The sequence below is a fragment of the Malurus melanocephalus genome, unplaced genomic scaffold (assembly GCF_030028575.1).
Source record: "Malurus melanocephalus ecotype Western Australia unplaced genomic scaffold, MMel_1.1 scaffold_25, whole genome shotgun sequence".
NCBI lineage: Eukaryota > Metazoa > Chordata > Aves > Passeriformes > Maluridae > Malurus > Malurus melanocephalus.
In genome coordinates, this window is record NW_026623257.1 from 1666671 (window position 1) to 1691664 (window position 24994).

Consider the following 24994-nt stretch of genomic DNA (forward strand, 5'->3'; position numbering starts at 1 on the left):
ACAGCTATTCTTTGTGGATTCTGTCAGCCCAGGTGCCTCCAGCATCCCAAACTCATCATCTCCACTCTGTCTTTCTCTTTTCCCCATAACCTTGCATGACCTCTTAGCTGTTTCTACTTTAAGAAAAAAGGTGTATGGTGTATATGGGGAATTCATCCTGTATTTCTTGTAACTCCATCCAGCTSCAAAGCTCACCTGGGGCTTTCCTGCAAGGAAGGGTGTAGAAGGTCCTGGTTTGTCCCCTTCTCCCTTCTGGAGCATTTTTTTGCCTGTCACCTAATCCTGTTGGAGCAAAGACAGCATAAATTTCCAAAGCTCCTTCAAGTTCCTAGATTCCTGCCACACAGAGGGTTCAGATGTCCCAGCRTTTTCACCATGCCCTAAAGATGCTCACTGAGGTATGGAAGAAATGCAGATCTTGGGCAAATATTTATGGCCCAGCACAGCAGGAAAGGGAGGTAATTCATGCTTCTCTTCTTGGATAATGCCTGAAGAGATATTAGAGAGTTACCCAGGTGAACCAGCTTGCTTGGATAGGAATTGTGGTATATGTGTTAAAGAAAGTGGAACTGCAAGRAGAGAGGAAGAATAGGAAATGCTAMATATCCAGAACAGTTTATGGCCTGAGCAAACCAAACTACCCAACCAAAATCAATTCAGAAGTACAACAGAGGAATTTAAGGTGAATTCAATGCAGAAAAKGAATTTTTAATTTAAAATAATTTAGAATAATTTAAACTAATCACCTTGCTTTTTTTGGTCTTAAAAAAAAAACAACAAAAAAACAAAACCAAACCAAAACCAAAGCAAAAATATCAAAGAGCTAGTGCTGAGCAAGGAAGGTAAAAGAGGGCCTATGCAGTGTTTCTCTCTTCTCTCCTACTAATTTTCTTTCCAAATCTCCCCTTGGAGGTGCACTGGTCCTRTAGCCAGTCCACAATTTTTCTCCTCTCAGAATTCTCTTGTTCTGCTAATGGGAACAGAACATAGACAAAAAAATTTGCCTATATACATATAAATGCATGTATGTGTGTGTATATATATATTTATCCATTTAAACACCATCTTTCAAAGTTCTCTTGCTGCCTTTGGATGCTCACTGGCATGGAGCCTGAATAGCATGAAAACATTCAAAGACAGCAAGTGAACACTTTAAGAAAGGAAGCTCTTTGTTGTTCCTCTCTTCCTTCCTCCACAGTAAATAGTGAAATGAGAAGTGTTGGCAGGCTTGCAGTCATGAGGCCCAAACCTTGSATTGGTGCAGGAAGAGCAGATTTCACCTGCAGCTCCTGAGGTGCCAACAAACAAAAAGAATAATGAAATACAGGTAACAGTTACATCCTTGACACTGCCCTTCAAATTTTATCTTTTTTAATAAATGCTCCTGATCCAAGGGTGATAATGGAAAAATAGCATTTTAGAACTAAATTAACAAAAATACGGTAAGAAAAGTGGTGGAATGGGAAACTGGCATTCTAGTGAAAGTGAAAATGTGAGTCAGTAATTGTACTTTTTTTTTTTTTTAATGCATTTGAAATGTGAAGCAACAGTTAACAGAGTAGGAATCTCCGGGAGTCAAGGGCAAGTGTCTGCTTCTCCATCTGAAACAAGAACTTGTGGGTATTTTCAGAGTGGAAGACTAGATTTAGTGAACTTGCAAGATGTGGTATTGTGATAYTATCTTCCAACAGCACAAATAATAAGGAATTAACAGTCTTAGACTGAAAGAAAACAGTTGTCTCATTTAATTTAAAACAGTGAGTGAGGAGGGAAAGGGAAAGACTCTCTCAAAGGACCTTTTGCTTACTCCAATTAAAAATCCCATATTATATGATGGTTTAACCATATCTGCATAAACTTTGTTTTTACATAGCATGGTCCAGAGTTTAATAGGGAAGGGATGTTTGTGTGGACCACCTGTTATCTCTTCACGGTCAGACTGTTCCTACAGAGGGCACGCTGATTCCATGGTGAGTACTGTTAAGAACCTGGCAATCCAAGGACATTGGAGCTGAAAAGGAGAGGCTGTGACTCTCTCTGGACAAACACTAAGGTAGAGACCATGTAGAGGTGCTACACCACAGTTTGAAAAGCACCCTTCAATCTCCATCCCTCCAAGAATTTGGGAGATGCAGAAGGAGGTAGCAGTGTGACCTTTACAAATAGCTGAGTTATGCTCAATTTTTTTTTTCTTGTGGCTTGGATATGGAGAAGCATAGACAGCCTGTGTGACTTTGAAAATTTTACCGGAAATGAAACAGGAAGCCAGATCCTTTCACAGCTTGTTGATCTGTGAGGACGGGCTGAGCCTGTAGAGACTCATTTCTAACCCAGTAAAAAGCAGTCAGGGGAGAAAAGTCCAACTGGGGGTGATCCTCTGGAGAGGAGATGCAGAGGCGACACGACAGAAACGCCAGCAAGAACAGAGACCACTTCACTGAACAAGAAAAGGGAAGCAGAATGAGCTCAGAGAGAAGGGTTGGTAAGTTCATAGCGCTGTGCTATAGATTTTGTCATGCTAACAAGCTGGTGATCAGCTGGAGAAAAATCCTGTGCAGGATTTTAAAAGCATGGGTACTGCTTTTACCTGTGTGTGGGGCTACCTGTCCTCGACAGCAGTAATAAGTTATGATAAACAAGGAAATGGTTCTTGACTGTTAAAAACAGGCTTGAAAAACTGAAGGAGGAAGCTGTCACCAGTTCCGTGCCTAGGTTTCCTACTCCTGCTGGGTTGGATGCTGCTGCCTTTGCCTCGGCACTCATTTTGAATCGTTTACATTCTTTGTGCCGCGATTATAATCCTGCTGCTCACCTCCAGATGAGAACAGCAGTTGCTTTGGCTGCTGATTTGTGGGTTTAAACAGACTCGGTTTAAATGGCTTCACACTTGCTTAGCAATGGCTTTCAGTGTAAGCTCTTGCTGTAAGTGCTGTGCAGTCTCACCTGGGTACAAGCAGAGGGAGGTAGTCACAGTCTGCAGCTTGGAAATGCCATGACCTGCGGGAAAACCTGGAGGTTCATGTTGAGAAAGTTCGTAATATTCCCCTAAAGAAAGAAAATGTCATAAATATCCCTAAGCAGTAGAACTTTGCCATCAGCACATAGCCTTGTTTGAGTATCACAAACATATGCAAAATGCCAYGACCAGGAAGTCTGAAGGAGGAGAATCAAATTTAGGCTGCCTCCAGTCTGAGCTCCCTGGAGCTGTCCCCTTGTCCCYGTGGAGCTGCTGCCTACYCAGAGGCAAAGCAGAGAATGCATTATTTCTGCTGAAACCTATTGAATGCACTGGCTGTGTCAGGCCTGCTCTGTCTCTCTACATTGTTCTGTTGGAACAGGTCCAGAGAAGGACCATGAAGTTGTAAAGGGGCCTGGAGCACCTCCAGGAAGACAAGCTGAGCAAGTGGGGGCTGTTCAACCTGGATAAGAGGAGATTGTGTCCAGACCTCAAAGCAACCTTCCAGTAAATGAACGGAGCCTACAGGGAAGCCAGAGAGGGACTCTTCATCAGGAACTGGGAACTGTAGTGATAGGACAAGGGGGAATGGGAGCATAATGAAAGAGGGGGAATTTAGTCTAGACATTAGGAAGAAATTATTTCCTGTGAGGATGATGAAGCACTGGAAAAGGTTACTCAGAAAGGCTGTGGGTGTCCTATCCGCAGCATTCAAAGCCAGGCTGGATAAAGCCTTGAGCAGCTTGGTCTAGTGGGAGGTGTCCCTGTCCATGGCAGGGARGGTAAAACTAGGTGATCTTCAAGGTCCCTTCCAGCCCTTAACATTCTRTAATTCTAYRRTTMTYTGAGATATTTTRGAAAAGCTGATGTTTTCTGCAGCTTTCCAAACCCTTGCAGCACCATGTTTCCAATTGGGCAGTTTGTAAAAGAAACTGCCTTCCAGTTGGCTGCTATTCCTCTTTCTGCTGTTGATCCCAGCTCAGCCCTGGATCTTGCTTGCCTGTCTCAAGGATTGTCCTAACCCACACTCAGCKAACAGGAACAGCACACACAGGCCAGTCCCACAGTGCAGGAGGGCTGTGTGTCACCTGSCTCAGCCTTACCGAGGTGTGTGTACCTAAGGCTGGGGACAGAGGCAGGTAGAGGCTGTCCCATGTCACTCACAAGGAGAGACAGCGTTGTCCTGCCAAARCCTGCAAATGGAAAAAGGTCCTAGAGGGCTCTTTGTGAAGAGCTTCAGGGAAGAAGTCCAGAAAGAGCTGTAGGAGGAAGAAAAGACACAATGGACAGTGCTGCTTAAAATCTCTCAAGAGGTTTTGAGTGTGTGATCTTTGATTGATTGATTAATTGATTGTCCCAGGACTTATTCCCACACATAGAGGGGCAAAGTCACTGTCCAGATTGCACTGAAGTGCTCAATAAAAGCACAGAGGGGAAAGCAGGGAGCAGTGAAGTGGGAAGGACTCTCTGACACAGGGGTTGATCTCCATCATTTGTACTGCACGTTTCGTCTCTCTCCTCTGATGAGTCAGCAGCCAGATAAACATTAACTTTCAAGCCTGCCTGCACAAAGAACTCACCTATTAAATCCTAAGATCTTAACACAGGTCAAGAGAGGGCAGAAAGAGGTACACCTGGATTTAACTGCAAAATCCACTAAACCATCCACTGCCACCAACACTGGCCCAGCCAAGGCAAGAAAAAAGTTGGAAAAGGAAGCTGAAGTATGTGATAGCTACACACGAGATATGGCTCTGAAATAGATTCCAGCTATCTTCAAGCCTCCTCAGGTGGATGCCATGGGAGCTGTATCCTGACAGGATCTCTGTCAGTGCAGCTCCTGAGCCACATTAAACACAGCCTACGAGTCCAGATGGAAAGCACCAGGTGACCAGTGCTGAGGAGAGGCTCAGAGGTGGCACTTAGGAGATGTAATTTCCAAATGGATTTTCTGATGGAGGAGCAGGGCTACTAAACAACTGACAGCTTTAAGCTCTTAAGTCAACTCTTTCCTGTTGCTATTTTTAGCTGGGTTTTAAGCCTAGGTTTTCTTTTACTTGGATATATGTGTCTGTGGCTTTCTGTGAATGCACCTGAGTGCTTGGCACACCAGTATTTAGCAGGTTTGCCTATGTTGTTCCTTGTCCAGATTCACTGAGATGGAGGGAGAAACAATGTGATATTCAGTACAAATCTCTTCACTGTTTCATGAAAAGTCTAGATCTTCAACCATTTAATATATTGTGATATTTTAGAGAAAAAACCCAAACAAACCCAAACAAAATTCAGTACTAAGAGACAGTGTAAGTTTATCTTAGCTCTTTACTGGAGCAAACTGATTGGAAGTCTGTAAAATATTTAAGTCTTTGTTTGAACCATCACAATTCCTTTCTGGTTTTCCTGCAAAGTCCTTAATGAGATGGAAGAAAACTGGTTTTTGACCTGTAACCAGAAAAGAAAGTACACCAGTCTATGCAAATTCTTTACATACATCTGGGAGAAATGACACATAGAAGTCCATTATAACTTGGCAAAGGGGAATTTCTTTTTGGATAAATGCACGCCATCTTGTTGGAAGAGTGAATTGGTGAGGAAATCAGCATTAATGATAGGGGGAAAACCAAAACCAACCAACASCTTGAAAGTTATTCAGCTGTGTTTACATTTAATGGCTGGATTTCAAAGAGGTGATGATGGTGTTGGTCTCCATTCAGGGAGCTGGAATCCCTGGAAGTGTTTCAGGCATCCCCATCCCTAGAAGCATTCAGTGCCAGACTGGATGGGCTTTCAGCAACCTGGTCTAGTGGGAAGCGTCCCTGCCCATGGCAGAGGATTGGAATTAGATGATCTTTCAGGCCGGTTCCAGGCCAAACCATTGCATGATTCCATGCTGCTACAAAATGTAAAACAGCGTAGAGTGACACCCAAGCGCAAAGTGCATCCCGGAGAGCGGCAAAGGTTATGGGGAAAGGGAGAACTCCGCTGGGAGACAGGCCGGGAGTGGGTGCCGGGGGTTATCCCTCCTCCCCRMTYCCSGGSMMSGSSGGAGCGGCWGCGGSAGCGGGAGCGGGGCGGCCCCGCGGGATCCCCGCCCCGGGCGGTGCCGGCGCTGCCTGTGGAGCGGGGCTGGATCCCGGCTGGATCCCGGCTGGATCCCGGGGAGCGCAGCAGGAGCGAGGCAGAGCGGGTGAGGCGCGGCGGGGCTGGGGGGTCCCGGAGGGTTCCCCGAAGTCGCGGACAGGGTTTGGCTTTATTTACTGTTTCTTTATTTTTCCGATTTTGTTTTCCACTTGCCGCTTTGGGGGCCGTTTTTCCAGAAGTGGCGATTCCCGGGAAGCTCCTCATCCCGGCGGGACCGCCCCGCTGTGCCCCCGGGGATGYGGGCACCGCCTGGGGAGCTCGGCCGGGGCTGTGAGGGAAATGCTGGGAGGGAGTGSGAGCCGGGGCTGAGCTTCCCTGGGGAGCTGCTGTGTCCTGAGTGCGGGATGAGCGCCGACCTGCGTGGAGAYGGTGCCTTGGAACAGCAGCGTGCGCCGCTTTCACATTGCGTGTTCCTGCGGGGTTTGGCTGTCTTCTTAGGGGGGTTAATTTATTTTAATTTCCTTACTGTGCACACTATGAATTTAAGTGTTGCAAACTGGCTTCTATTGCCGTGAGAAAGGTGAAGGTTTAGGGAAAAGGGGATGGTAAATGCAGGTGTGATTCAGGAGGACCCAAGAAGGTGGATGCACCATCCCGACCTCCCTGCCAGCTGCAGGTGCTCCTCGGTGTCCGGCGTGGCTGAGCCTGAGCCAGCAGTGTGCCCGGGTGGACAAGAGGCATCCTGGCCTGTGCCAGCAATGGTGTGGCCAGCAGGGCCAGGGCAGAGGTTGTGCTCCTGTACTCAGCACTGGTGAGAGCACACCTCGAATCCTGTGTCCAGTTCTGGCCCCTCATCACAATAAAGACACTGAGTGGTTGGAGCGAGTCCAGAGAAGGGAATTGAGCTGGGGAAGGGTTTGGAGCACAAGTCCCATGCGGAGCAGCTGAGGGAGCTGGGGATGTTAGCCTGGAGAAAAGGAGGCTCAGGGGTGGCATCGTTGCTCTCTACAACTCCCTAATGGAGGGAGCAGCCAGGTGGGGGTCAGTCTCTTCTCCTAAGGAACAAGTCATACCAGGGGAGATTTAGATTAGATATCAGGAAGAATTTCTTCACTGGAACAGTGTTCAGGCATTGGAACAGGCTGCCCAGGGAAGTGGTTGAGTCACCATCTCCGGAGAGATTTAAAAGACATGTAGATCTGGCACTTGGGGACRTGGTTAGTGATGGGCTTGGCAGTGCTGGGTTAACAGTTAGACTAGATTTTAAAGATCTTTTTCAACCTAAATGTGATTCTGTAATCTCTTATGTCACTGAAAAGTGGTCTTTTAGACTGAAGGTACCATGCCTGCTGACTTGCTTTCCTGCTGTACGCTCTGTGATACATTTCTACTTTGATGGTTACTCACCCAGCTCTCATTTTGYGCTGCCTTTCTTACTAAACCGGCTTGTCTTCTTTGAGGAGGAGCTGTGCAAGTTGCATGCAGCTTATGCTTTCATTTTCTGCAKTGGAGAAAGAACCAGATTTCTGTGGTATTGAGTGCAAGAGTTTAGCTAGTGCCGTTCTCGCTGCTCCATTGCTCATACGGCTGAGTGCTGTTATTCCCACTTCCGTCCTTTGGCCCGCTCCAGTTTCAGCAAGTGATGAAACAAAGAGGCAAAGTGTATGAAACAGGAAGAAATGACAGGCTCAGAAAACCTCTTTGTAGTCACTGAAGTTTGTTCCTTTAAGAATTTAGTTTCTTTATTCATGGGCAAATAATTTGATTAGAAAGTGAGGGGGTCTCCRTGTGGTAAGAGGAGAAGATGCCATTTTGCGTATCTATATAAAACCAGGGTGAAGTGAGTTAGAATTTATTTTGAAGGGAGAAAGCAGCATGGAAATGCTGGTCAACATTTAAATGTAAGTGCTTTTATGGATAAATATCTGTATTTGAAAATACTAAATTTTTATTGTTCTGAGAATTTTTGCCACTTTTTTGATATAATGTTTTTTTGTTCATTTTATTTAACTATTTGAAACCTGTTGCCTAGCAAGATGCTGTTCATTTCCCATTCAGCATCAAGACTTTCTGTCCACCTTRTTTCTTAGATACAGTTTCCAGCTGAATCCTCAAATCTTATCTACCAAGGATAAGACAAAAACATTAAAGAGTTTTTCAAAAATTTATGCAATTTTTCTTGAGCYTAATGTCTGGAAATGTTTCATCTTGCATGACTACCCAGGCAAATGAGTCTGAGATGTCAGAAATACYTCTGCTGCACCTCCTGACCCTGCACAGCTGAACTGTGGGAGTCATGGTGCCAAATTGTCCTAGGGGAGATGAGTATGGYTATAATTTAGTTGTTTTGAAAACASAGGGAATWACCAGTGCTCAGGAGTCAAAAGGTAATATAATTACACTGCTTTTGTTACAGTTTCGTAACTAAATTTGGGTGGATTAGAATGGCGTAAAGTTTACCTTAAAGAGCTTCTTAATCTCCTCTTGTTTTAGGCTGTGAAATTTATTTTTTTTATATTACCTTTGGGCTGTATATTCTAATGGCATTTTTATGGCTGTCTGACTTCTRAAAGAGTTATAGTACTCTTTAGAGTCAAACACTAATCTGAGTTGCTGTCTGACTTCTGGCCCTGAATTTCTTCAGGATCTGTTTTGTGCTTTGATGGAATTTGGGAAGGCCCAGTGAGCACACGGCATCCTTTCTGCACTCCTGGGGCGATGAGCTGGCGTGGTGCCTGTGTGCAGCAGTGACAGGGAACTGTGCCCAAGTGTTCATTGCTGGGATTCCCAGTGTGGCAAATGCCAGTTCCTCAGTGCATGGCTGCATTGCTCTGGATCCCACACAACAATGTCCAGAGAGACAGAGACAGCTCCTTATTAGTGAAAATGTCAGAGTTTCATGATAGAAAACACGAGTTTCAGTTCTTCAGCCACTTCAATGTAAAAGCAGTCACTGGCAGTTTTGAGAGAGGGTTTGCTGCAAGGGATCTTGTACCAATCTGGGGTGCTAGAGAGAGTTTKGTTTGTATATTACAGAATTTGTTTGATGGAAAGCTGGTTTTTTTTCCCATGAACAGTGTTACTCATAGTTGGGCTATCTGTTGCCTGATAACATRAAAGCATGGAGAAAGTGTGCCCCAGCAGAAGTGAGGACAAAAAGGAAGTAAGGGTGCTACTGTCAACTTCTGGAGAGGGCTTCAGAGAAGGCAAATGTTGTAAAATACTTCAGAACTTCTACAGACTTCTTCATTCATTTTCTGAGAAATTTTTAAGTCAGCAGCTTTTAGATTTTTYCCAGCCTTACTCTGTGCTTGTATCTTCTTCCCATTTTTTCACAGCTTTACACACTGTATATCTTTGACATCCTCAAAAACCAGATCCAAATGATTGGGATTTTTCTGTAGCCTGTGGGAAGGTGCTGGAAGCTCCTAATAGAGAGAGAGAAGGTGTGTCTCTAGGTCCTGTCCCCATGTCACCGGTGGGGACAGATGCTGCTATGTACCTGTGCAGAGGGATGCGTCAAGCAAGGCAACTTGTGCTGCCCACACTTTTCCTTCAACCAACGTTTTTCAAGGGAGAATGCTGCAGACTGAGCTGAAGACTTGTGTTGCCTTATTTGAGCCATGTTCTGTGATGCTGGAGGCTTCAAAGTGTGGGAAGATGTGTCTGTGTAAGCTCAGTCTCAGACATTTTACTGGTTCTGCTTGTGGTCTTCAGCAGGACTCCACCTCTGGTTCCTTGTACATGCATAATGCTGAGGTTTTCCACATATTTTAAGTGTTTAGCATCAGTTTCCAGGGCAGGGTAGTCAGGCTGGGTAAATGATGCTATGAAAGTGAGAAATGTGTATCTGAGCATCAGACCAGTGCCTTGATAGCACACGGTGTCTGTGAGGCTCTGGCCTTCATCAAGTCTGCCCTCGCAACTGGGCAGCAAAGCAGCAGCAAGGGAAGCTTGGTGCTTCCTGCAGGCCACAGAATGGTTTGGGTTGGAAGGGATCTTACAGATCATCTAGTTCCAACGCCCTTGCCATGGGCAGGGATGCCTTTCWCTAGACCCGGTTGCTCAGAACTCCATCCAGTCTGGTTTTGAACAGTTTCAGGGATGGGACATCCWTAGCTTCTCTTGGCAGCCTGTTCAGTGCCTCACCAGCCTCACAGTGAAGAATTTCTGCCTAGTATGTAACCTAAGTCTGTCCTCTTTCAATCTGAAGCCATTCAGGTCATGTCTGTCTGTGTGACAAAGAGATGCTCTACCAGTTTTCCTCAGTTTTGCTCTGAGCACAGCATTGCATCATGTGCTTGTTTGGGAGCAACCTGGAGATAGGTTTATTGTCCTTCCATTCTGCTTTCATTTTTGTGCCACTTCCTGCACATGAATTTCAGCTGTGATGTGCTTGCCAAAAGCCAAGGCCTTGAAAACAGGGGTTTTCATGTAAATTAAGAACTTAAARAAATATACTGCCAGGTTCCATGTCAGAAACTATCCAGTGCCCTGTATTTAATTTTCTTACTTTCCAAATGAAAGTAAGTTGTGTCTCCACCGAGTGCCAGCCCCTTGAGAAGAGCCCTTCATGCAAAGTCACTCTTAACTATATTTTACAGGGCTGGATGATTTGTATTCTGTGTAGACCTTGCCATGGAACTGYCCAGTTTTAAGGCTTTTGCCTGAAACTTCTCTTGCATCCAAAAGTCTGTAAAAATACCAACTGTGCATTAGCAACGACAATAATTACAATAATGACAATGATATTATTATACATAATTATACTAATACTAATAATGTGCTTTTACAAGTAAGAGCTTCCACACAGAATATTCCAAGTTCTTGAATCACATTTTTATGAAATGTTTCTGTTAGCTATGACATAGRTATTACACTGAGTGATCATAACTGAAGTTTAAGTTATTTTGATGCAATCAGATTTGCCTTTCAACATCATTTTTTTGCCAAAGATTTTAGGCCAGAAGTGCCTCGTAATGCACTCTCAGAAGAAGGCAGAGGACTCCTGTGTACTTGAGCTAATTAAAATGTGCCATTTTGAAAGTATTGCCCTTTAAATGATGGAGGGAGAGCAGGATTTAAACACTCCAGCTTCTTCCATACAAATACCGTGAGCTCTGCAGAACAAACTGAAGTTTTGGCTTTTGTCAGACTGAACATTGAGAGACAGAGGGAAAAAGATGCAAGACCAATTTCTGTAATTTGTGTTCAGAGTGATAACTTTGATATTTTGCTTTCTTTGGCCTTGCTTTGTCCTTCTAATCTGTCTTGATGGAGGGCAAGACACCAGTAAAACTCACAGGCAAACAGAAAACAGTGCTGGAATAACCTCTGCACAGACCTGCAGAGAAAGCACAAGCTTTGTGATATGGGGCACCACCAGGAGATATGAATAATTTGTGGTTATTAATCCTAAATTAAATGTAATTACTAATCCACATGAAAAAATACACAGCTCTGCACGGCCTGCASACAGAATCAGATGCCCTTTAGGAGAGGGCCATGCTCTGAGGACACAAAATCTGTGTTGGGTGCAGCAGTCAGACCCTGTCCAGAGATGGGAATGATGAGTGACATGGATGCAGCTCATGAGAGGGGGCTGGYTTTCTCCTCGGACAGTAAACAAGCTCAGGAGAGTTGATTTTTTTGTTTGCCATTGGGTACTTGATTCTATTTTCCTGCCTGTCAATTGGGATAACTTTTTATCAACAGGYAGAAACTTAGAATTCCTTGGGCTGCCCTCTGTTGTGTGCTTACAAAGCATCCAGGCATGGCCAGGAGCACTCAGCTCCTGCACTGGGGAACCCCAGGGGTGGGGCAGTGCCACTGGATCTCTGCCTGGACAGACCAGCAGGGATGCTGCCTGTGGTGTCCCCAGCCTCCTGAGCACCCAGTGACTGTGCAGCCTTGGAGGGYTGGGTGGAAGGTACAAGTCTTGTGCCATCTAGCAAACAAGATTTAAAAATCAAGARGAGGAAAATGATTGTTGTGCTGAGTAAGACTTCTTTTTCCCCCCAACCAGGTTTCAGTTATCTAGACATATCAACATAAAAAAACCCAAGGTATTTATACCTGTCAGCTAGACTTAAGATGTTCAGGAGGAAAGTATTTCCTTTATTCTGTCAGTTTGGATTCAGCACAACAAAGAAAAAAAGAAAAGCATTTCGAGAATTGTGAAACAACCATGAGTGGCATTAGGGATGACTCAACATGCAACTGTGCAGCAGGCAGAATAAGAATTCTTAGAGTGGGCTTCTTTCAAATAATAGATTTAGTGCATTTACGTAAGTTCTCTTTGAAGTGTACAGGCATTAAATAGCAATTTTGAATGGGAACAGATTTTTTCCACATTAAGGAAAACCAGTAGCAGAAATTCCAGAGGCTCCTTCTTTAAAAGGAGGTTATTTTCTTTTTTTCTTTCTTATTTTTACTCAATATTAAGCGTTTGGGAAAGATTGATGGGTTTTTTATGGCATGAAATGCTTTTCATGTGTTTCTTGTCCAGTGTTCTGGGCTGTAGATTCTCAGAAGGATTCTCACAAGTTTTTTCTTACTTAAATGGAAGTGTGGCTAAGCATTATTCATCTGAAGGTCTTGGATAAAGCAAGCTGTGCCTTAAAAAGGAAGCTGAATGGTACAGGAAATGAAGAACTGAACTTTCCTTTTGTTCTCCTAGGCATTTGTAGAGAGAAAATGGTATGTGGAGGCTAAGGCATGCATTAATATCTTGATTATGTAGCTGAAATAGGTTTTGTGAAGGTAACTCTGGTAGGGTACATTTTAGATAATCACACAGTAGGTAAGAGCACATTATGGTTGTTGCTGCACAACTGGATAGATTCATTAACACCAGCARTTCCAGCTGAGAATCGAGGAGGCTGAAAAAGGCTGCCAGCTCTATATTCTCTATATTTTTCTGAAAAAAGAAAAAAACAACAAAAAAACCAAAATAACCCCAAAAAATCAAACAACCTGGGCACTTGGGCAACAACAAAAGGGCACTTGGGACAACCCTGTGCAGAACATCGGTGTAAATAAAACCTTTCTTGCAACTGATGGGCCTCATTTTTACCAAAACTATTTTGTTTTCTAGGTAATTGTGTGATTCCACTTATGGTTTGGGGCTGAGATTCTGTTTGGGTTGGGTTTTTTTGGTTGTTTTTGTTTTTTTTTTTCTTTTCTTTTTTTTTTTTTTTTGTTTTTGGATAGAAGAGATCTGATCAGCAGACATGGTTAAACTTTTGATGTGTCACTGATGATTATCATCTTTGCCTGTAAATTATTTCCTTTTTCTTATTATACCAAGGAGAGATCCTCATCTCTCCTGTTTGTTAGAACAGGCGAATGTTGCTTAACAAGTTGCTTTGTTCTGTAAAGGAAAGGGTTTGTAATGARATAGGTTTTGAATTAAGCAGTGCTTCCCATATATCTTGGTGTGTGTTTGATCTGTTTTCAGTTTTTTGTTTTTTTTTTTTGGTGCGGTGCTGATAATAAACTGGGAAATCAGAAAATTTGTAATCTCTTGGCACCACTTAAAAAAGCGTATTTCTCTCTTCTAAGCCATTAAGGGATGTAAACTTTTGTAGGTATTGAATTTGCATCATTAATAATATTTTTTCTGTGGTTCCCTCTTGCTTTATTCAGTGAGGTCTGTGTGTATCATGCTTGTGCTGGTGCCTGCTCTATGGGGAAGGTTTGTTTCCTCTTAAAAGAGCAACGTAGCCTGTTCTGTGGTGGTGTGTAATCTGGAAAAAAACAATGTAATGTATGGCTATGAAGAGAACTGAACACAAGCAGACTTGGATGTCCACAAAGCCTCATGTGTCTCAGTCGAGGGGGAGGGAGAAGGTGGGGTATAGGGGGGCAACAGAAGGGCTGCTACAGAGGGGTCCCACATTCCACCTCCCTCTTTGAATGAAGGTATACCTGCYTTTTGGGAACTAGGAACATAATTTTGTGTGATGGGAATATGAAACCTGGCCACAAGTCCTATGTCCTGCTTTTGGTACCAAAAGKTGAAGAGGAAATGTCCTGAAAAGAAGTCATTCTCAGTTTTTAATTTGGGAAGGCGCTTCGTTCTCTTTCTGATGGCCTTGTTAACAGCACAGAGAAAAAAAAGTAAAGGGTGAATGTGCCATCAGACGAGGTGGAATATTCAGTAATGTGTACAGCGCTGTCTGCTAGTTCCCCAGCTGACCTGTGACATTTCACATTTCATCAATTACACATATTTAAGGTGGCAGCCTCAAAAAAAGTTGTGAGGGGGTCAAATGTGAAGCAAATCCTTTAGAGATTCTTCCTGAGTTACTTGGGAATGAAACAGATGTTACAGATGTCTCTTACTTGCCTTTTTTTTCTGGCCTTTTTAGTTGGTTTTCTTCTTCCATGTGTCTCTCCTGCTGACTTTGAGGGGGGTAAAAGCTTAAGGCTTGGCACTAGCAGGARGCTGATGTGGCTTGAAAAGAAAATGTGGTGTACTATTTGGATTGTAAGATAAACRCTGCTATCAGCACCTACTCCAGCGCTGTTCAGCCTCTGTTCTCCCAAATTTCTGCGTGGCAGAAGAGCCATGCCTCCCTGTCATTATGGTGATGCTCACAGTCAGTCTTCAAGGAGCCCAGCAGCTGGTCACAGCAACAACTGCTCCTGTCACTGCCTGCTGAGGAGCGGGATGAATTGTGCCATATCCCAGGGAATGGATTTGCTTTATTTGACTCCCCTCACTAATGTGTTATTAATTTAATTGCTCATTGGTTTCTGAAGAATTTTGGAGGGTGCAGGGAGGGGGTGGAAAGATCTATTTTAAGCTGCCGCCTTCTTTAATTTATGCTCATGATGTATTTTTACCAGCAGCACTTTGCAATCCAACTGCTACTTCTAAATGTCATTTACTTGAATAAAAAATGTAATTAATTTCTAAGTGTGGCACAAACAGTGAAAATCGTAACTGAATCACAAATGCTGTTTGAACAGCAGCKTTCCCATGACAACAGGGAAAGTTTTTGAAGTCCAAGGTATGCTGCAATACAAGTGTAGCAAAAATACTCAAAATTGCTTGTTTACAGGTTTCCCCATCACCCATTAGGATTTCTATTAGGTAAATAACTATTTATAAACCCCCCATATTAAATAAAAATAGGTGAACAGTATTTGGTTGTCTTGTGTTCTCTGACATCAGTATGTGTTTTTGATGGAAATCAGTAAGCCAGTGCTCCCCAGCACTCCTTGAGGAGCAGTTGTTTATGCGCTTGTTAACCATGTGCATTGAAAGAGAGCTTGCTGAACTCCAGTTAGTCTGAGCTTTTTTCAGGATTATTACCATCAAAAGCTTTTTCAAAAGAATGCTTGATTCAGTTTTAAAGCTGATGCAGAGCTCTCATCTTTCTGCATGTAAAAGGAGTAAAGGAAGAAATTTGGCATTTGCATGTATTTCTTGGTAYGCCATAATGCAGAGTATGTACTTTAACAGATGGACCCGTTCTTGATTTTTTTATAGACCCAGTTTGTTCAAAATCAAAAGTGGKAGTGGACCATAGAGTCATTTAAAGTAATGAAATGAAAGTCTGCTGCAACTTTTTTTTGATATTGTGTATTTGAAATGGTGTTAAATAATTTAATTTCAATCATCACTGGTTTGCACCCAACGGTGTAAATCCAGAATTCCCACTGATCCATGGGCTGAACAACATCGGTGAGCCGTCAGGCTCCATTCCAGTTGACAGAAGGTTCAGCTATTCACAGTCCACTGAGGTTTATTTCAATGCTGATRCTTTTATCCTAAAGAAGAGAGTGAAGAAACTGCAGTGGCTTGATTGTGCTGGGATTGTGATTTCTCAGTTGTTGTTCTCTAGGTAGAAGCTTGTGTGCTTATTGAGAATGTGCCTCCTGGTGTCCCTCAGCAGGAACCGTGCRTGTGCATGCGTGTGCGAGCTCTAAGTGGGAGTGTCCGGTTTCCATGAGGCTTTCCATTTCCAAACCTTACAGCTGATGTTTTGTTGTCTGTTACTTGGCATCAGTAATAAACATTTTCTGGAGCTTCAGAACAAGCACCCCAACTCCACCTCTGATTACATCTCTAAGTTTATTGACACCTGTTCACTTACAGCTCTTAACTTGCTTTTAGTTTGCAGGAGAGATGAGGTCTGGGTCTCACCACCAGATGACTTGCATGTGACATCTTGTAATAAAACTTCTTCAAACAACAGAATACCGGGAAAGGCCAAGGATCAGCAGTGCTCTGTGTATATGCAACAGTGCTCGTAAAAATGAATGCATCACTGTTTATCTTGTTGCCAAGGTTGGAACTGATATGTAACCCTTTGACTGGATTGTTGTCCACAGTGCATGGGCTTAAGTTGCTTGGAAAACTTAAGTCCCTCCTAAATTTTCTTTTGAAGCCAGGAGGGGGCAGAAGTTCAGCTGACATGAAAATATGCAGAATGAGTGATTCCCTCTGTAGATTCCCGGAGAAGGATCTTTTCAGCCTTCTCTGYGGATGCCTTTATAAAAAGTTGAGTTCTAAAATTTTGTACTAAATCAGTAAATAAGTTAATAACGGAGCAGCTGTTCATCACGAGCTCTGGGAATTTCCAATATTCAAATTTCATCCAGAGGACAAATTTCTTGCTTAGGGAGCAGATACTGCCTTTGTGAACTATTCAGTCTCCAGGCCCTCTCTCAGTTGTAGGGCTGCTTATCATCCACAGACAACCATAACCTTTCTTAACCTTGTCTGCAATGCCAAGGAAGCGACAGAGTCATGTTCTTATTTACRTCTGTGAAGGACAGTAAGTGTGCACCCCCTTTATGATGATCTCCTGAGCTTTCTGCCACATCCCTGGGGAGGATCTTTCTCTGGAGTTTTAAATTGACCCTAAAATTACCCAAATTGAGGCAGGAACATTCCTTCAATTCCCCAGGCAGTGGTATGATGCTTAGYCAGCTAATATTGCCTTATATGGCCCATTTGTCGACTATAAATAGACGACAGGATCCCCTGGTCTTTGAAGCCATGACTTAGAGACAAAATAATGACAGTACTGGTCTTTATATCAGCACATCCTAAAGTTTAAAAATATAGTAATTTGGGGTTTTTTTTTGTTATTGAGCTGTGGCTTTGATACCAGTCTTCCTGTGACTCCATTGTAACTATATGTGTAGCCTTCACTGTGTGCAGGAAGTGTGGAAATGTGAACCACATGCACTCAAACCCCTAGAAACTTGAAAAACTAAGTATATAAATTATGTGTATTAAGTAAAATATACTAATCTTTTGCATTTCGTGTTTTGTGTTTCGTTTKGAGTGGTATCATACTTGRATGATMTTTCTGTTTGTAAGRAAACARATAGAAACAAGTATTTTWAWWTAGTGATAAGATTTTCYCCTGTCTCTTTTTATCCCTTATTTTAGGAAGGCATGAGGTGTGGTCCTGGACAACAGCCGCCAAGGAATTCTTGTGTCTCATGTGGCAAAAAGTGAAAGTCCAGCTAATGTTAAGCATGTCTTTCCTCGCCGCTGTTTTTTGGTATTGTAGAAGGCTATACAGCTTCCTARCACAGCTACTGAAACGGTAGGTTTTTGTTATGCAGAGTTTAATCTTCTACACTGTTGCTTATTTCAGTAAATACTGACCTTTGACACATTCTTGTTGACACCTGTTTTATCTTTTGTATTTCAGGTGGAGCAACTACCTTCAGAGAAAACTCATAAGTAAGCTTTTTGTTGTCACTCCACATCCATTAAACACCCCTGCAACTCCCCTTCAGATGCAGAACAGCAGAACGTAACTAACCTGTGAATCAATCTCCATTTAGGGAATCTCAGTGTGCTGCCAGAAGTTGATCTACTTGGTTATAGTGTGAGAGAATGGAAAGGAGAAACCAAGCARGCCAAGCACATGAGGGAGGTAAGAGTTAAATTTTAATGACCAGTACCTGGGAAAGGAATAGCTCTCCCATTGCAAGCAGCTGCAGTGGCTATCAAAGTCTGCTGCACTGGCTAGTCAAATGAAAGGCAAAAGGAACAGCGTCAACATGGGTCAAAATAAAGAGTGAGCAGTACAGRTCAAAATATAGATCAGGTTTTAGGCTTGCAATATTCTGAGTCCCCCGCTCTAGCAGCAGTGACGCACACAGACACCTTAAGAAGAAAAATCCCCAGTACTACAGCCCAGATTATTTGGTTTTAGACGCCATGAATTAGCCAACCTTTGATTTAAGGTAAACTCTTACTCCAGGGAGCTCTTCTAAGCTCTGAAGGTCCACGCTTGCCAGCCTTCCCCTCTTTGGCAGCATCAGCTGCAGCAGGGCAGGWACTGGCATCTGACCTGTGCCAGTTTGGGTGGTACCCAGCAGTCACAGAGCCAGAGTGCTGGATGGTGACCATCTCATGCTTTTGGGCACATCCCTCTGCTCCAGCTCTGCACCACCAGACACTTCTGTGCTGGTGTTTTCCCCTGCACAGGGTGCTGCAGAAAAGACAGGCACTTCAACTGCACCAGTGTGTTTGACATAGATGTGCCTTTAGGTTGTGGTATTGGAATCACAGAGCACATGCATACCAAGAAGGACTTAAAGGGTAAACAGTAGCATAAGGGAGTTGTAGAAAAAAACAAGAAAGTTTTCAAAAAGCTGGAGTTGTGTTCCAGTGATGAACAGAAAAAAATACCCAGTTTTACCACATTAAGTGTGAGAACACTGCAGTGCCAGAAGTTCACAGAACAACACACAAGGCCAAAAACTATTTGGAGGAGCAAGTAACAAAAGATAGCAAAACTTCTAATAAATTTGCAAGCCCACTCTGGGCAAAAAGCCTTGCAGAAAATCTGTGAGCCTTCTGGATGATCAGACCTGGAAAGGAGACTCCGGTATATGGAGCAGCCAGTGCATGTCTGMTTACATCAGGTAGAAGTTGGTAAGGAGTCATGGTAAGGAGCACATTTTAGGATGATCTTGTGAGATCCTTAACCATTATAATGTGTTTGCTGTCCCCAAAAGGGGCAACCCCATGTTTGTCTTGTCTCCCCTTCTTTCTTGCCTTGTTTTAGCTAAGCAGTCCCTCTCCCTCTTTTGTGCTGKCTCTGATATCTTATTTGGGATGAGTCCACCCACAAGGTGAGCTGATAAAGCAGGTCATCYAGAAAGAGCCTTTTCTGAGGCCCTCGAGGTTGTTGAAACAGCAGGAAGCTCCTTCAGCAGAAAGCGTTTAATAAGCTTAGTATTTCAGCTGAAAAAAAGTAGGAGTAAGGGAACAGAGCGCAGCTGAGAAGTGGTGGTGGGATGGGGTGAGGGAACAACCAAGATAAAAGAGGATGAGGGATTGAGACCATCCTGCTGCCCCCTTCAGGAAGCAAACTGAAAGAGTGATGGAGCAGCCTGCGGGACTGTAGAGTCCTCTCCCTAATTCTCTGCCAGCTTATTGCTCAGAATTGTCTCAACAAGGGCTCAAATGGCAGCCAGAGGTAAAGCAGAGTGGACCGAGGGCTGTGCACTTCAGCACAGAGCTGCAGATCTGCTCAGCCTCAGGTCAGGGTTGCACAAGGGGTTCAGGTCAATGTAAGATGTTTTTGCCAAAAGGAGTTTTCTCCAGTTCATGCCCTTTTGCTGCTGCATCTCACATGTCAGTGCAAATTGTGAAGCGGTCGAGGTTAATGCTATTATGGCACAAAAATCTTTGCTGTAATTTGGTTGACTGTCTGAATGTTTACAGTAGCATCAGTGCAGAGACTTGAACGAGTTACTGGGTTTGGAAAGAATGTAAAATCATTTTTAAGGAGCAGCGCCAGTCTAAGGTGTTTACAAAAACACGGTGTTTAATATTTTTGTGTATGTAAAACTTAAAAATATACTCTCTCATTCCCCTAGCTCCCTCCTATGTGTAGTTTGGAACTGGAGTTTAAGCAGCTTGTTTTCTTTCCAAGAGTTAACCTTTTTTATTGCTAATTTTTTTTGGTCTCTCTCTAGGCATATGAAGAGTTGTTTAGGACCCATCATGTCAAATACCTGAGACAAGTCAAGAGGGACAACTATAGTGTAGTGAGAGCGGTGCTTTTTCAGATATTCAGCCAAGGCRTTCCTTTTCCTTCATGGATGAAGGAAAGAGATATATTGAAGGTAAAATTGATTTCCTAAATGRGCACATTTCAGCTATCCATGCACAGCAGAAGGAAGCTTTGTTCTGTTTGAAAAGTGATGTGTGGCTTTGAAGTAGAGAATCATTATCAGAATTTAAAGAGTTTTTCAAGCYCATTGAACTACATTTAATTGAAAATCTGTCCCTGATCCAAATATACCAATGTGAACATGAGTCTAGATGATTCTAAGAAGAAGAGTGAAAGTGGATGGATGGATGTTACTGCAATCCTGCTAGATGTCACTCCCTTAACACAACCGGTTATTCGAATCCTCCCCATCTGCATCCATGTAAAGTTCAATTGCTCACTTGGGAGCTGCTGTGTTGCTGGAGCAGAAGGAATCCTGCCATGGGTTTCAGGAGACAGTGTCAGGGAGGTGGGATCTATAGCTTCTGCCTGTAGGGATGTGTGTGCACACTGGAAGGTGTAATCCTAAATACATCACAGAATTTGGAAGTATCCAGCTTTTCCAGAGTGTGGATTATATATTTTGCTGAGAGCATATTTTCATCTCTTTTTGGGTGGTCCTGTTTTATGTTTCTTAAGGACTTGGCAGTTAAGTGGATCCTCCTTCATAGCATTTGAGTTGTGAGGTCCATTTACTTTGTTATTTGAACTGTACAGCTGATGGAGCCACATCGTAAATTGTATGTAGACAAGTTTACATAACCTTACACTCTGCTTCTTGTTATGGTTATGATTAGCTTGCCTTTTGTTTTTTTCCCAGCTCCCTGAAAAGCTTTTGTATTCTCAAGGTTGTAACTGGATTCAGCAATACAGTTTTGGGCCAGAAAGATACACGGGTCCCAATGCCTTTGGGAAGCTGCGCAAATGTATGGAGGCATTAAAGACAAATGTGAGTATCCAGGAAATGGCTGGGAGGGGAAAAAAGCCCTGAGATATGGGTTCAGACAGAGTTAGGGAACTGCTCCTGGTTCCATATTTGTGGAGCAGTCATCCTTCCTCCCAGGTTCAAACTGCTCCAGTTGCTGGGACCTCTCTTGCAGGGGAGTCCAGCTTTTGGTGATCCACTAGGCCAAGTACTGGGGAGTCACCTGCAAGTTTGGGAGGCACCCTCCCCACATTTAGTCCTGGCCATCAAGTGGCTCCTGCAGTATCTCATCATTTTGATTAAAAATCRGCATGCTCTATGACATGCTTCTGGATTCCCTCCCCAGATGGGAAGGAGCAAATGAACAGTACTTTTCTTCTAAAACYATTGTATTTTTCTTTGCTTCTATCCCCATTAAATGTTTTAATTACCTATTTTTGCTATAATTTCTCCCTGTAGTTTAAACACTTGATTGCAAAGACCTTTCAGCCTCACTCTCCCCCTGTGTTTAGCATTGCCAGAGTGCCATAATTCCCAGCCTGGGACTGTAATTCTTGCTTACATATTTAAAACTTGGAGAGACTTGGTAGCCCCGAAGTCTTCTGAAACAGAGATAAAGAGTTAGGCTGTCAAGATCTTGCACCTTTCTTGAGCTCCTCTGGGGTTTCTGGGCATCTGCAGTGATAGTAATTGTTAATTAAAAAAAACAAAAAACAAACCAAAACCCCAAACAGACTTATTTAGCTCTAGAAACAAAACATTAGTAAGAAAAAGAGGGAATTAAAATAGAGATCTGATCCCTTGCCTGCACCCTTGCTGTGCCAAAGTGACAGCTGCCTATCTTCTTGAGATGTGYCTGGTAGTTTTTATGTGCAGTTATCATTTGCTTCTGGTTGCTCTTTGCATTTCCCAATATTGGGTTATTTGGCTTTTATTTTTAGCTTGTTTTAGTTCTTTTAGCTGATGTTAGTGCCGAAGCATTCAAACTGCATTTTAAAGAAAAAAGTTTCAAGCCAACCGAATTAATAAATCCTTAAAATTCCCGAATTGTTTCAAAACAACTCTGTGATGCATTATGCTGTTACTGGGTAAACAGAGGTCAAGCTCTGAACTTCATTTATTTTTATAAAGATGGTGTTTGGCCAGTGAGATGGATTTTTGCCTGTTTTTACTACCAGCATTCTTTGCTGCCTTTCCCAGCTCCATCATCATAGAATCATAGAATTCATTTAGGTTGTAAAAGACCTTTAAGATCATCAAGTCCAACCATTAAGCCAGCACTAAGCCATGTSCACAAGTGCCACATTTACACTTTTAAATATCTCCAGAGACAGTGACTGAACCAATTCCCTGGATCACCCTTTCCAATGCTTGGCAATATTTTTCATGAATAATTTTTTCCTAGTATCCCATGTAAATCTCCCTTGGCAAAACTTAGGGCCTTTTCCTCTGTTCTATGACATGTTAATTGGGAGAAAAGACTGACCCCCACCTGGCTAGAAAAGACTGACCCACCACCAGGTCGTTGTAGAGGTGGTAAGATTTCCCCTTGAGCTGCCTCTTCTCCATGCTCAACAAGCCCAGCTCCTGCTGCTGCTCCTCRTAAGACTTGTGCTCCAGACCCTTCACTGGCTCCATTGCCCTTCTCTGGACATGCTCCAGCCCCTCAAGTCTTTCCCATAGTGAGTGGCCCAAAACTGGACACAGGATTTCAGGTGTGGCCTCACCAGTGCTGAGTACAGGGGGACAATCCCTGTCCTGGTCCTGCTGGCCACACAATTGCTGGTACAGGCCAGGATGCCGCTGGCCTTATTGGCCACCTGGGCACATGTGGCTCATGTTCAGCTGCTGTTGACCAACACCCCCACTTTTCCATTCTTTTCCACTGAGCCAGTTTCCAGCCACTCTGCCCCCAGACTATGGAGCCACCTGGGGTTATTGTCACCCAAGTGCAGGAGCTGGCACTTGGCCCTGATGTACCTCAAGTCTTGGTCAGACTGGGGGCTGCTGCCAGCAAATGCTGTTGTGCCTAGGCTGTGTCAATTTATAGGTACCTTACACTTAAACCAGGCTTCTCTTCCTGTTTTGCCATCTTTTGTGTTAAGTAGAATTCTATATCATTTTATTGATATTCTTCTCTGTGCTTTCCAGTGGRCTGAAATAAGTGCTACAAAAGATCATGAAGAAAGAGGAAACATGTGTCATATACTATTYTCTGATGAAAGCAAGGAATACAAACTATATGAGGCTGTAAAATTCATCATGCTCTATGAAGTTGTCGAAGCCTATGAGCAGATAAAGAGTAGGGGAGGACCTGTACACAACCTTTTCAGCCTTCTCTTTGCTCGTGATTCTTCGTCTGACCCTCTGAGTTTCATGATGAATCATCTGAACTCCATAGGTGACTCTATTTGTCTAGACCAGGTAAGGATATAAATGAAAAACAAATCACAAAATTTATTTCATTTTTGTGATGATTAGGTGATTATATCATACATCATCCATGACAGCTGGCCTATTTTTCTTTGAGATGTGGGGAGGTGGATTGAATGGATAGCCATTTATCTTCCAGGAATAAAACTGCTGTAAGGGTGAACCAAAATTCAGTGCTACAGGCTATCAACAAGATACCATTTAGAATAATAATACCTTTGATATGTAAAATAATTTTATATTGTGCGTTTTGACCTGTTGTTCTGCTTTTCTTATCTGTTCCACTATGCCAAACCCTGTAGTATCACTCTCTATTCTCCTCACCCTTTGGTTCTCATGAGATCTAATRTCTATTAAGAGTAGCTAATGAGACCTCTACCATTCCCCTTTATATGTTAAGGGTTTTGTTACCAATTTTATAATTAGTGAGGAGTTCAGGGCTGACATCTAAACTCTGCACTGCCACTCTGCAAATGGTTTCACTTTCCAGTGGCTGAAATTATTTTTTGTAATCAATTTCAGTTATCAAGTCAACTGTTACATGATGCAGTCAGCTTTAGGAGCAGTTTGATTATAACTGGAGAAGTTCTGCTCTGGCAGGCTATGCTCAAGGTGTGAACTTTTTCCAAATCTTTATTCCTGATTAAGCAATCCTTTGCAAGAAGTATCAATGAAGATGCCAGTTCTCCACTTTCATATATGTGWAGTACAAGGAAACCTTTTCCTTTTGCTGTTATGTTTTCCATATGAGCAAATGATCACAAGGTGGCAGACTTCCCATTTTTTCAGGGTGTATCAATTTTGATCATACCTAGTCCTTTCTTGCTCCCCAGCAAGCTGTGTGARCTGCCTTGGGAGTAGGTTATATATGGTGTCAGGTGGAGGAGGGATGTTTCCTTCTACATGCAAAAGAGAATTCCATTCCCTTTGGCTGTTGGGAATGCCCTCAAACTTTTAATTTTCTTATTTCACTTGCAAAAAGGCCCCTTTTATTCCTTGTCTGATGTTTGAAGCAAAATTATTTGCCTTAACTTGGATTAATTTCAGTTTACTTTTCAAAGTCTAGAAATAAATGTCTTACAGACTTCTTTCATTTTTAGGTTGATCTGTTTCTTCTTGGATACTTACTTCAAGTAAAGATACGAGTTTACAGACTGCATAGGTTTAATACTGAGGAATTTCAAGTAAACTATCCAGATGAATACCGAAGGGAATGGAATGAGATTTCTCTCCTGACTGAGGATGACCGCTACTATCACATCCCCCTTTACAGAACGTGAARAACCAGTGACTTTTTCTTTCCTTTGTATAGTATAGTGAGTGACCAGTTCCAGTGAATTAGGTTTTTAATCAGCAGCAGTAAAATATTGAGAATGCTCATTAATGATTACAAAATGATTTGCGGATTTATTGTGTAAACATTCTGCTTTCCCATTGCTGCTTAGTTCACCATCAGTCAGCCATAAAAAACATAAAATACATTGCTATACTGTCTGGAGAAAAAAAAATGAGTCATTTGAGGGTTGTCAGACAAAAAAAAAATTGGATTGCCTAACA

General features: G+C 42.9%; 1 protein-coding gene across 2 annotated transcripts; it reads left to right on the forward strand.

The window, feature by feature from the left end:
* Positions 1–2309: 2309 nt before the first annotated feature.
* OTULINL (OTU deubiquitinase with linear linkage specificity like) lies at positions 2310–24717 on the forward strand. Of its 2 annotated transcripts, none has more exons than XM_057390376.1 (8): positions 2310–2482; positions 17451–17610; positions 17719–17750; positions 17855–17946; positions 20003–20152; positions 20900–21028; positions 23156–23428; positions 24538–24717. In XM_057390376.1, exons 1-8 carry the CDS (start codon positions 2389–2391, stop codon positions 24715–24717), a joined length of 1110 nt encoding a protein of 369 aa, XP_057246359.1. In that variant the 5' UTR covers positions 2310–2388. The 2 variants fall into 2 exon arrangements, with proteins under 2 accessions (XP_057246359.1, XP_057246360.1); XM_057390377.1 differs by lacking the exon at positions 2310–2482 and adding an exon at positions 6086–6143.
* Positions 24718–24994: the final 277 nt, after the last annotated feature.